Below are 13,444 nucleotides of genomic sequence, written 5' to 3'. Positions count from 1 at the left end.
CCTCTTCAGAACATGCCCAAGGTCTCCCCCTAAGCAAAGCTGCTTCCAAGCATTGTACAATAGTATGTTTCATACTAAGAAAAAGACAAAAAAACCCACCCCATATTATGCTAATTGAGAGAAGCAAACTTTGGGAAAAGTCTAACTATCTATCCATGCAAAGCAATCACCTCACACCAGTGAGATAATCCAGTGCAAAACAGAACTGTACTCGCTCCATTTGTAAGAATTAACAGATGGAGCAACTGTTCAGGCTTTACGTAACAGTAATTAAATAAATCCTCACAATGGCCACATGATTTCACACACAAGCCAGAGCAGTCAGCCAAAAAAAGAAGGAAAAAAAAAAAAAAAAGCTTTACTGCTGGGTTGGAAAATTCCAGGTCACGCAGCACAGCCAGCTCCACGAACCTGTCAGACATGTGCTTGGGATGTGCCTGCCTCGTCCTCTGGGATATTCTCCCCACTGCCCTCCAGGGCTCAAAGTGGAAACCCTGAAGCAGAGCAGCCGCAGACATGGCTTTCATCATCTGCAAGACAAAGTTCTTTGGCGACTCTGTAGGACAGAAGAGAGGCAGGCACACAACTGGCTATGCTAGAAGTCAGTCTGAATAAGGAAAATATAGGAAAGTTGTTAAAATTTAGCATGTAAGCACCATCAGCAGCAGCAGCAGGTCCCCCTTACCTCTCTGTGGTGCTGGCCACAGGGATGATCAAATGGGGCACTCTAGGAGTTCACCACAGGGAACTCACACAGTCATGCTGAACACAAAGCCAGCACTCCCACAGTTCTCACATATGGGTCCCCACCTGCTGCTCCACCTCACTGTAAGACATCTTGGGCCAGAAACACACAAATAATAAACAGGTTTATACCTCCTCCATATTAAATATACACATGGAAATCTCCTATTTTATTTAACTCCAAGCCAAAATCAACTCCCAAATGAAAAAATCAGTTCATTAGAACTGACCTCAGACCAGATTCAGGTGGGGGAATGAATCCACCTAGACCTACAAATTGTATAAAACCCATCTGCTCTTGCTGAAAATTCCTGCCTCCCCAACTAATGAAGCATTTCAGAGTTTCTTTTGCTCTTTCAAACAGGATTTGTAAAATAAAATAAAAGCAGAGTAGCACACTCACTAATATAGTGGTTCAACCATATCCTAGCAAGATGTGTGACTGAGGGTTTAAAAAACAAAGCAGGTGTTCTACTGCCATCACATGGTCATCAGAACACCTAAACAGAGTTATAAAATGAAACATTAATGCTTCTTCAAAATACATCGCTTCATTAAGCCTATCATTCCAACAGACGGTTCTTTTAAAAGTCACTTCCAGCCTCTCCTAATGAAGAATATTCTCTGTTCTGGACAAGTAAGTGTTTGAGGATGTGAAAAACATCATCACTGAATCCTACAAGAGACAAAAGGCTGTAATTTGAGAACAGTTAGGGAACAAGTGTCAGGACATTTCAGCAACATAATGTAAACCATGCTGTAATTAAAATGCTTATTGCCTCTGTATATCATGAGAATCTCATGACCCCCTAGTTCAATACCACTGAAGAGATTAAAGGTACTGCCTCAGGCATTTAGTGTGCTATAGCATCAGTCCTTGCCTGACACTGATGAACTGTAAAATGGATTGGTCTGTGGAACATGCTATTTATAATGGAAATGGGCTGCTTCTCATTACTGTATCAATTTCTCAGTGTACTTTTATCTTTGTCTCTCACAGTAATTCCCCAGCCACAGATACAGTTGTACATCATTTTTTTCCCCAATCTTCCTCTATAAAGCAGATTTTTGAGACCAGAGTACTCCAAAAAAAATCATACACAAGGGTAAGATACCAGAGCAATCTGATTTGGGATGGGTTAATTGTGGACATCACACCAATTATCTCATCTAATGAAAGGCTACATTCAATATTAGCATTCGGAGTGTCTGTTTGCAGCTGTCATTGATGTTTCTTGACAAAAGTCCGAGGAAAAGATGGCCCCAGTAGCAGTCTGTATTCCAGAAAGCCATTCAAGGTAACACAAATTAGTAATTTATTTTACCCTAACATTTTTCAATTTATTTATTTCAGTGCTTTATTGTGATGGTTTTGACCTCGGTAAAGAACTCATAGGAATCCTTTGCTCCCTCCCTTCCTATACCTGAGGCTTTCATCCCACCAAACGGCAGGTTCAGATCTCTAACAAGCCAGCAGTTGGTCCACACCAAGCCAGACTGCAGCCTTCGTGCCACCCGATGTACACGTCCCACATTGCTGGACCACACAGTGGCTGCAAGGCCATATTTCACACCATTGGCTCTTTTGACCACTTCTTCTTCTGTATCAAATGCTACCACACATGTCACAGGACCAAAAATCTCTTCTTGCATGCAACAAGATTCGTCTTTGATTTCAGCAATAATGGTGGGCAACATGAAGTAGCCTTTCTGGTTGCCAGCTGGGAGAGCCAAGGAATCTACTCCTTCTCCACACAGGATTTTGGCTCCTTCAGCCTTTGCTTTCTTCACATAGCTCCTCACCTGGGGAAACAGCAGCAAAATATCATTTCTAAAGGACAACATTCTGAGAGCCTGCATTTCAAGCCTGGATTAATCCCCAGTAGTCCAGGAATATCTCCAACAGCATCACACTGCTGTTACTTCCCTTCTAATAGCAGAAGGGTATTCCCCAGCTTTTGTTGATACATTTCTGTAAAAGCCCAATGGGCTTCACTAATGACCCTTGCCAGCAATCAATCTCAAAATCACAGGACCCAAGGTAAAATCACAAGTGGTCCCAAAGCACCCCTCCCTTTTTCCAGGAGCATGGGCCATTTGACAGATCTTTCATGCCATGGTTCGCTCATTACTTCAAGGGATCAGTAACATTTTTCTGCCTCATGGGCAGGCTTGTTGAATGTTTACATGGCACTAGGATGATGAAGCCATGAAGTCTATAGAAAATCTCATCAGTAAGTAGTTAAAGCTGTTCCTCATGGCTGCTGCTACCATACTGTATAAATAGGACATGCTGTTGGATGTTCAGCTGGTCCAGAATCTTTGTTCTGTTTCTCTTCCTATAGAAATACCACAGAGATAGCACTGGGTTTCTTTCTCATTGTTTTTTTAAACACCTTTATATTCTAGACACAGAAGTCCTCTATTGTGCCCAAGAAGACCTCAAGCAATGGATGCTTCTACCACTCTACAATAGAACAGGCTGGAGAACTTGCTGAGGCCTCAAGAAGAATGACAGAGGTTTGGTTTTCTCCCTCAGTTTGTGGTTTTCCGGCAGCTTCTTGTTTACACCTGCCCTCCTGAACTGTGTCTGAGACCACAAAAATCATTGAAGCAGACATAATTGTGCATTGTCTCAGCTGTCACCTACACGCATGGCATTTCAAATTCCTGCCAGCAGCATGTGTTGAGAGAGATATAAAAATAAGAGTTTTACCTCAATTGATTTTCTCGTTAGGCAAATAAATGATCTCCGCAAATGCAATACTAACATAAGTGAAAATATTGTTAAGCTGTAAGATTAGTCAGCATAAATTCAGGATTTTGACCTGTCCACTTGGAGGTGGGTTTTTTTTTTTTGTTTTTTTTTTCTTTTCCACTTCAAATGGGAAAAAAAGCTTTTTAAAATTATTTTCTGCAAACAGATTCTACCAGGGTAATCATGTGATCCCAGGCCACAGGCAACAGAAACTTCACCGAATGAAAACCTTATAATGGCTTTGAATCTTAACCCAACACAGCATACATACCTAAAAACACCTTTTGTAACTCAACAAAAGATAAGATCAGATAACCTCCAAATAATACCACCTTTTCTAGATGCTCTTTACTTATTAGTGCTCCCACGTCGACAGTAGGATCTGAGGGATTGCCAACCTTCCACTTCTTAGTCTCTGCTACAAACCTCTTCACAAACTCATTGTATATGCCCCTCTGAACAAAGATCCTGGAGGTGCAAAGGCAGATCTCACCCTACCAAAACAAACAAAATCAATTCATATTACATTGTACTATTCTCCTGTATTAAGACTTGCTTCCCAGGATGACACTTGTGTCCCTGCATCCTGAGGCATGGAAATAGCATTCACCAACAGAGCAAAGCAGAATTTTTCCCAGATCAGAAGGAAGAGAGAAGACAATGCGGTAATAACAACATTGCTAAGTCATTCACTAACGTAAGATAATGTGTTTCGTTTTGTTTTGTTTTGTTTTCATTAATAATATTCTACTTCTTCTCCAACATTCCTAATGAGAAATGAGATTTCCATCTTGGACTGATGCTTCTCTTCACTTCCTGAAAATTCTATGCTATTTTTCTGAGCCCTTGTCCTTATACAGTTTCATGAGTTTGACAATCTCTCCTAAGGCTGGGAACAGGAACACTGATAGAATTCAGAGGGAATTTCCAAAACTAATTTTCAGCAAATCAAGTTTTCCACTTAATTGCTGGGAGCAATTGCTTCCTGGAGAAATAAAGGATATATCTATTATGAGAGGGATAAGTATACTTTTTTTTTCCCTTAACATCTCATGGTGAGCCATAGAAAGAGCACTTTCTTATTTTACTTCCCTGATCCTAGAATTATGTGAATATTCTCATATTTTTTTCTACTTGGAGTTTACTCACAATACGGAGCCTAGAAACAGACCTTGTCAGATTAGGATTTGGAATCAAAGGTGCCAATGTGTGCATACAATAACACATGCACACCTCCTGCTGAAAACACTCAGTACAGAGGTGAGAGGCACCTGGTTGGCAAAGCTGGACCGCAGGGTTGTTGGGATGCACTGGTTCAGGTCAGCATCATCAAAGATGATTGCAGGGTTTTTGCCTCCCAGCTCCAATGAAAGCTTTTTGCAATGTGGAGCGCTCTTCTCCATAATCCGCTGAGCTGTGAGCGTGCTTCCCGTGAAGGAGATGAGGGGCACATCAGGATGGCAGACGAGGGCTTCTCCTGCCTTGGCGCCTGTGCCAAACACCACATTCACCACCCCATGGGGCATCCCTCATGGAAAAAGAGGCACAAAGTGAGCACATCCTCCTCTTGCTCCATAGGCTTCAGTTGTCTACGTTTTGTCTCTGGACTTAAAAAATTACTAGAGATTAGGACTGACCCTCAACTTAGGTAGCGTGGTCACAGGTTAAACCATAAAACCAATTCTACTGATCAGTTAAGCTTGCTGAGCATCCACCATCAGTGACCCAGTTTTCTGTCATTCTGTAATAGGGAAGAAGCAGTTATCTTCCCATTTTCCAAATGCAACAAGAACTGGTTCTCACTTTCTTACACTTTCATTATTCCTTTGCTGTCATTGTGGACATAGGAAACCCCCACAGGGAGGACAGGAGCTGGGAGAGAGGTTAGAGGGAGAGCCTTTTACTCTCCAGTGTGATATTTATTTACAATAAACCATCTCACCCAAGTTTTTTGAACATTCCAATTTCTGCAATGAAAATGTTGCAGCAAGTCCACTCCATTCATCCACCTGATGAATGCCGCTCAGGGATATACCTGCTTTCTCCAAGAGTTTGCACATCATCCAGGCTGTGACAGATGTCATCTCACTCGGCTTGGCAACTACTGTATTTCCACATGCAATGGCAGGAGCTATTTTCCAGGTCAATAAATAAAGTGGCAAATTCCAAGGACTGATTAAACCAGCTGCAAGGGAAAACCGCAAAAGACAGGAGCACAGTTTACAGAGATACAAAACCCAATCCTCTGTACTCCAGCATTTACTTATCAGTTCAGATTTTGGAAAGGAATCTGGCTACAGTTTGTATTTCCAGACAACCATACAAGAAATTTGTAGCTAGAAGTCTTCTTCACGTGGAGACCATATTAGAAGATCTGTGCAAACACTGCTAAAGCTGATCTGCTGGACACTGTTTCACAGCTTCTTTGGAGCAGAAGCTTTTATTCATGCTTTTCATGTTTTCATGGTTTTCTAGGAACACTGAGGCAAGGCTAGCCATGAAAACTGTTCACATCAACTACCCTGTGGTAATTTTCTGTGTCAGCAATCCAAAGTAACCTCAGTTAGCCCTGATCACTCTTGTTTTACGATACTGTCCATAGATTTCTTCCCAATTTTAGTATTAAAAAGAGCACGCAGAGCACATGGTGCATAGTTTTCTGTTTCCACAAAAGAAACAACAAAGCTACTGTTTCCACAAATTGCTGAATTAGTAGTTCTTTGGTTGGTTTTCTTTTCAGTAACCGCCCTCAGGAATACTTTTCCTTTATGCACTGATCGGAAATGGTGAAAATAAATCTGTAATTGTTAGATGTGACTGTTCATAAAAAGCCACAGAATGTCTTGCTGTTTGACACATCATGTGTAGGAACGGAGCTTTGGATCATGAACAAATTCCATGAGTAATTTTAGTACTCATGTTCTCCGTTAGTCACAAAAACTTTTAAATAGGTCCACTAACCACATCAATTTTATCCTTTTTAATAAGTCAAGCTTGAATTCGAAGCATTCATGCATATTCATCTATACTAACTATATAATAGTAGTATCCTTACGACTCCATCCTTCGTAAATTCATCACAGCTGCTTGATATCTGAAGCAAGAGCAGCATCTAGTGGTACAGTTCAGCAATTTCCCGGCTAAAGTGCAGCTGGGTGCCTCGGCCAAAATGCTGATCTGCAAGCTGCTGCTGCTTGGTCTTAGGTAAATTGATGCCTGATGTCAGGGAAAGGTTCTTCACCAGAGGGCAGTGAGCACAGAACAGGCTGCCCAAGGCAGTGGGCACAGCCCCCAACTGTTGGAGTTCAAGGAGTGTTTGGACAGTGCTCTCAGACATAGGGTTTGGATTTTGGGTGGTCCTGTATGGGCCCTGCATTGGACTAAATGATTCTTAGATGATTCTAGGCACAGTTTAAGGCATCATATAAACCTTCTTTCTAAGGAAAAGCAGCATAAGTGAATTCACATCAAATTTCTCACGATTTAGCAGACTCAGGAAAAATAAATGCTAGGTTTGTAAAAAACTCTGTTGTCTCAGGCAGGCACTGCCCAGTTTTCCATGCTCCAGAAACACCGTACCAACTCCCATAGGCATCCGTGAGGTGTAATGCACACAGCCCATGCTCTCCATCTCAGTGCACTCTGTCGTGTGATGAAGGATGGAAGAGGCAAAGAATCGAAAGTTGTATGCTGCCCGAGGAATGTCCACAGTTCTAGCAAATGTAACTGTTTTGCCTGAAACAAAATCAAATAAACGAGTATGATATCAGGGGCAGAAAATAGCTTATCTAAACACCACCACACCAAAAGCTCACGTATGCCATTTGGATACACATCAAGATACTATATTTGACATCAACTGTTTAGATTTTTACCCTGATCCTTTGACTCTGCTTGGGCAAATGCTTCCAGGTCATGTTCAATCAGGTCTGCCAATCTGTTCATTATCTGAGATCTTTCCAATGGGCTTTTTGAGGACCAAATTGGGAAAGCATCTTTGGCAGCTCTGACTGCAGCTTCCACCTTAAAAAGAAAGCAAAAGGTCAATGGTAAATATTAATGAAACACCTCAGAAAGGAAGTCAGCAGACCTGCTCAAATTTGGGAGATAATAATTCAAATCATATTTTTGGAACCACTGAATCTCTTCAGAGATATGATTTCTTCATTTTCTTCATCTCAAGACACCATCCTTTAATTCAAGAAATGCTATTGATAGTTTCTGTTCTTGATATGGATTTTCACTGTAACTCTTGCATTTATTCTCAATGGGTGGGCAATGCTCCAGGCCTGGAGGAAATGCTGGACAAGTCAATCAGCACCAGCAAATGCCACGAGTCCAGCACATGCAGAACCTTTTTTCTCATGAGGGGAAGTGCAAAAATCTTCCAGAACAAATGCAGTTCAGCCTAATGTCCACAGTCTGATCTTGCCAGAAAGAACATCAGTGATGAAAATAATGGGTCTTGGAAGGGGTAGACTGCATGCACCACTAACCTTAGATTTCCTCTCTCATCTCCCCCAGTTCATTCAAGCAAGGATTGAGAATATGTCTATAGAAGAGTTGCTCAGAGGAAAAAAGTCTTACCGGATTGCAGCTACGTAACAAAGCCCAGAGACATTAAAAATCATTATATGTGTTTATAGCGATGCATACCTTTTCTACCGGCATTTTCCCTGAGACGTACATAACTTCTGCATGGTCCTTCAGCCTGACTTTTCTGAATACTTGCAGAACATCAGCACTTTTCTAAAAGCAGAGTAGGCTTCAAAGGATTAAAATTAAATAAAAAGATCTCTCTTCCACCAATCTTCTCCAGGCACCTGAAGGAAAACTACCTGCTTCTATTGATTGATAATCAGTTCCCTCTGGATGCTATTCAACAGTCTCTCAGAATTAGGATGGTTACCAACACCTTTCTATATTTTAGTTAATGGCATTATTTCCCATTTTTTGCTTCTTAGTTTATTAATGTAACTCAATTGGTTGTACCGTCTAACATATGCACCAAGGCGGGTTTTAGTGAAAGCTGTCTTGGTTGGTTTCCCATCATTTTTGCTCAAAACTTTCTTCAGCTTTGGGAAATGTACCCAAGTCAATAACTAGAAAAATGTTGATGGAACATAAATCAGATGAATCCAGGCTCTACTAATGCTGTCATATTGCTGGCTCCCATGCAATCACGGAGGATTGCTTTCTATCAATTCCACATAATTGATTTCCAAATTTGCTCCTTCAGATAACAGTGGGTGTTACAAAAATCATAAAGTAATTCATCATTACTCCAAATAACAATAGAGCATACAGAAGTTCAAACACATGGAAATCCTGTTTCCTCTCTTTTTTTTTCTTTTTTTTTTTCCTTCCCCCGCCCAACCCCACATTCACAGGAGAATTTAAAGTCTCCTGAAAAGAGGGCCAGAGCTTGAGTGGCAGGGCGATAATGGTATGGAGGCCAGTGGGAAATAAACCAGCTTACAGAAGTCACACAGGTCAGTGGCCAAGCCCACATACGTAGACTCTGGCCTTTTGGCAGAGGTCAACAACCAAGCAGATGGAGGAAGGCCAAAACAGGTCTGGGAAAGGGGCACTGCAGTTTCTTGAAGGAGTTGGGTACCTACCCTGAAAAGGTTCATCCCCTATGAAGCAAAACCACCTCTACTAATTAACTTGTTCTTCCACCCTCTCGTCATTAGGTGCCATTGTAGTACTGCTTCTCATCTGTTCCCTCTTTTGTTGCCTGTACCACCTGGTGCTTCTGTGCTCTAAGAGGGCTGATATCTAGTTCAAGTCATCTGCACTTTTGACCCTCCAGCAAGTTTAGAAGGAAGAAGGGGTTGCATTTTCATGGACAAGCAGAAAATTGGCAAAGGAAGGAATGAAGTGTCAGTGGACTGGTTTAAAAAAGCAAGAGGAAAACAAACAAGATTATCACTGAATCATTTGAGTTGGAAGCATCCTTTAATGGCCATTTGTTCCAGTTTCCCTGAAATGAACTCCTATAAGTAGATTAGGTTGCTCAGAGCTCCCTCCTGCCTGACCGTGAATGTCTCCAGGGATGGAGCTTCCACCACCTCACTGGGCAACCTGTGCCAATGTCTCACCAACCTTGTTGTAAAGATTCTTTTCCTTATACCCTGTCTAAATCTCTCCTCATTCAGTTTGAAACCTTAGCACATCAGACTCTGCTAAAGGGTTTGTTCCCTCCCTTATGGCCCCCCTTTAGATTCTGAAAGGTTGCTCTTAGGTCTTCCGAATACAGAATTAATACAGAAGTAGTAAAAGGGAACAAGGGTTAAAACAGTTTAACTAGCAAAAACAAGTTGAGCCATGAAGAAGACATGCATAAAAATTCAACTATGAATTTGTGTCTGAAACACTTCCTTCTGCTTTCCTCAGAGAAGAGCACACAATTCAGAGCTATCATAAAAGACTGATACCAAAATACACAAAATAGCCCTAGTGACACAGCACCTGCTTAGCCAGTGGATGATGGAAAAGATCAAGACTCTTTAAAAAGAGTCAATTGCTTATTTATTTACTTATTTAAAGAGATTTTGCCAGGTCCTATTAGCTCCCACCAGCTTGTCTTTTGGAGAAGCAGGGCATCTGCTCAAGCCTGCACTGCATTTTTTGACAAAAACTCGCTGACATGGCCCTTGCAGTTGGCCTGGTGTTGAATTCCAGGATCAGAAACAGGTCTGCCTTTTGTTTCCATCGTGTTTTTAGTTTCCAGTGAAGCCAATCAAAACTACCAAGATGTTGAGCCTTGCTAGAAAACAGCCATCAAGCTCTTCACTGAACCTGGACTTTGATGCTTATTTTGCAATCTCCAGATAACCTCTAAGCAGTTTGACTTCACTTTCTCCTGCAGCACATTCCACTAGTCACCAGTGGATGCCAGCTTTGCAAAGCCCAGTCTTTGATACAGCTGTCAACTCCACACAACCCAAGTATTATCTACAGCACAACCTCAAAGCTGAAAAGAGAGAAGCCATTGTTCCTCACACGTATCTGAACTCATCTCCCATATCTATAGCACGGCCAATAGCCTAATTTTGTTGTTCTGGCATTCTCACATCTCTCTCAATTTTATGATTCTGCGAATGAATGAACAGGAAGATTTGCACCTGCACATCAAAGAGAAGTATTTCCAGGCATAGTTAGAGCTGGCTGGAGCAAACTTACACAGATGTATTCTAGCAAACTGAACCTGTTACACTTTAACCCCTGGTCATCAGCATTTAGCAAATATTTACCCAATTGAAATTACAGTGCAAAGGTTTCTGATGAAAGAAGCAAAGAAATGTCTGCAGGACTGAAATGCAAATAAATAGCTACATGGCAATAGCACTTCATTAAAAAAAATAACAATATAAAAATTGTTTGGAAAATGCAATTACTGTACACCCCTCGTCAATCTTTTCCAAGCCTTTGACATCATCTAATATTTTCTAATCACTTCTCTCCTTGCCAAACCTGAAAACTTCTAGGTCCTTTATAAAGTGGCATCAGTGAAGCTGCAGCACCCCTGATGAATGTTACACTGCCATAGAACTAGAGAGCACAGGGATAGGAAACATTACACTGATACAGAAGACAGACTGCTTCATGAGGTAATGTATACTCACTGCAGCCACCTCACCACCTTCATTTCATATCCAGCTAATATCAATAATATCAAAGACAGAAAGGTCTGAAGTTTTTTACTTCACAGGCAAGGGCCAGAATGTCAAAATACTTTTAAACAACTGTAAATGATGAAGACAAAAGGGCAGAACACATTTACCTGTACATAGTGGCTCTAAGTTTATTCTATAAGAGGTCAATAACCCTTTTCTCTCTCTTCCAGTCTGTTGATACTTAGTGCCAATCTGAGTGTTACTGTTAATTTACATACAAGACACCCCTGTGTGAGCTGAAACAGCTCTACTGAAGGAACTGAATCTTGTTTGATTTACACTGGTTTATAACTCAGTCTATAGCTTTCTAATTGTAAAATGTAAAACTTAATAAAGACCACCGTTTGCTGCAGCAGCAATAATTTACACAGTGCTACAGCACAACCAAGACCTTATTCATTTAAGTCTTAAAAGTCTTTGTCATTTTTCTACTCTCTTGCCTTCCAGCCTCTCCCACTCACAACATGCATTCCTCATTTTCATCTCCTTGTGCACTTGGATAGTACTCACCTCTTCTTTACCACTGTCTGGCACCCTGCAATAGACATCTCCTGTGGATGGGTTATAGGAATCTATGTAGGAGGAACAAGGAACAAATTTGCCAGCTATAAAGTTTTCCAGCACTAAGAGAGCCTCTGAGTGAGCCATTGTTAGCAACTTGCTTGATCAGTGATTTTTTCCTAAGAGGTGCCAGTTTAGATTCATAGTTCAGTGTGTGTTTGCACAGCAAGTCTGAACTCCTCCCCCCTTTCTCCGTCTTCCCTGCATCGCTCATGTGCAAGTCCGAGGGAAATATTGCTACAGCAGCAGGAACAAAGAGGAAAGGGTAGAAAAACAATCATCTCTGAGAAGAATGATCCTGCCCAGTGCAGGCACTTTGTGGCATGTTGTCAGAAATCCACAGTTCTTAAAAAAAGCAGTAAGACACCTACTTTCATATTTTCCTTCTTAAATATCCCAGTGGAAATATTTTACTACAGATAATATACTACATATAATTAAGTTTTGCCTTAACCTCCCAGTAATAACTGTATAAAATACATCTTTCTCCAAGAGAGCACCTAGGCTATCGAATGGCTCTGAGACCACATGCCATCTCCCTGCACTCTACACTTAATCAAACCAATTCATCTGTGCTTAAAAGCAGTATGTTATCACCAGGAGACTTGTCCAAATCTGCATCTGGAAAGCTTGAAAAGAGATGGTTTCAAAAACCTAGGAAGGTTTTGAACACTAGACCCCTGCTAAGGCTTCACATTTCTTGCGGACCAAGGTACAAACAAATTTCGGTTTAATAAAGATATGGCTTTGTTGCCCAATACAGGCCATTTATTCATCAACCAACTGGAGCCTCTGGGCATAGTCCATATCGGCACCGAAAAGCAGCGCATTATGTTGAAACTGGGTTAGGCCACATCACTGGTTCTCCCAAGCTATACACTGGGAAATCATAACTTTTCCTCAGTCACAAAACATTGAATCTCAGAACTTACAGCAACTGTGTGTGGGAAGGGTCATCACAGGTTCATTCTGTATCGCACTTCCTTGTCCACAAGGAGCAAGGAATTTACCAGTCTTCAGTTTTAACACACATTCTTCTGCCTGCAGTAACTCAGCCCCTGATATAAAAGCAACCTTCGTATTTTCCAGCTTTGAAGTTCAGGTAGACCAAGTTCAATATAAAGATTTTGGCAGAATGAACTTCTGGAATCCTGCAAATGCAGCAAAACCTTCACATCTGGCATGCTGAAGCTGTTACATATCTAAATACAAATTCAAGACTATAAGACCTATCAAATAATAGTTAAGTCATATGTTCAGTTCTGGCCGTTAACAGTTTTCAGGTACATTCACTCAAATGATTTGACATAATTCATTTCCACGTAAAGCACTGCTGACACTCCTACAAATATGCATGCAGACAGCAGTAGTACAGTCCTTCATATGTGGTCAAGTGCGTGTACCTTTTGAACTGGGACTAAAGCATGGAACGACACAGAAAGCATTTTCATTTTTATGGGTAGAGTAGGTACGGACCAGCACAAATCATAGAATGGCCAGGGTTGAAAAGGACCACAATGATTCATCCTGCTGTGTGCAGGGTTGCCAATCACCAGACCAGGCTGCCCAGAGCCACATCCAGCCTGGCCTTGAATGCCTCCAGGGATGGGGCATCCACAACCTCCTTGGGCAACCTGTTCCAGTGCGTCACCACCCTCTGTGAAAAACTTCCTCCTAATACCAAACTTAAACCTCCCCT

At 41.4% G+C, this 13,444-nt stretch overlaps 1 protein-coding gene across 1 annotated transcript; it reads right to left on the bottom strand.

Moving 5' to 3' along the window:
• Positions 1 to 895: 895 nt before the first annotated feature.
• ALDH8A1 (aldehyde dehydrogenase 8 family member A1) lies at positions 896 to 11,900 on the bottom strand. The gene is made up of 7 exons (XM_015858444.2): positions 11,695 to 11,900; positions 7,378 to 7,525; positions 7,082 to 7,237; positions 5,538 to 5,687; positions 4,774 to 5,030; positions 3,835 to 3,996; positions 896 to 2,547 (listed from the first exon to the last, which is right to left on the bottom strand). The coding sequence occupies exons 1-7, from the start codon at positions 11,830 to 11,832 to the stop codon at positions 2,095 to 2,097; spliced, it is 1,464 nt and encodes a 487-aa protein (XP_015713930.1). The 5' UTR covers positions 11,833 to 11,900; the 3' UTR covers positions 896 to 2,094.
• Positions 11,901 to 13,444: the final 1,544 nt, after the last annotated feature.

This window comes from Coturnix japonica, chromosome 3 (genome assembly GCF_001577835.2).
Source record: "Coturnix japonica isolate 7356 chromosome 3, Coturnix japonica 2.1, whole genome shotgun sequence".
NCBI lineage: Eukaryota > Metazoa > Chordata > Aves > Galliformes > Phasianidae > Coturnix > Coturnix japonica.
This window is presented reverse-complemented; position numbering and strand designations above follow the sequence as displayed.

Coding starts and splice junctions, on each gene's coding strand:
- ALDH8A1 (XM_015858444.2), bottom strand. CDS start 11,832: ATGGCTCACTCAGAGGCTCTCTTAGTGCTGGAAAACTTTATAGCTGGC. Junction 7,238..7,377: donor AGCAGAGTCAAAGGATCAGG/GTAAAAATCTAA, acceptor ATTTTGTTTCAG/GCAAAACAGTTACATTTGCT. Junction 2,548..3,834: donor GTAAAGAGCATCTAGAAAAG/GTGGTATTATTT, acceptor CTGTTTCCCCAG/GTGAGGAGCTATGTGAAGAA.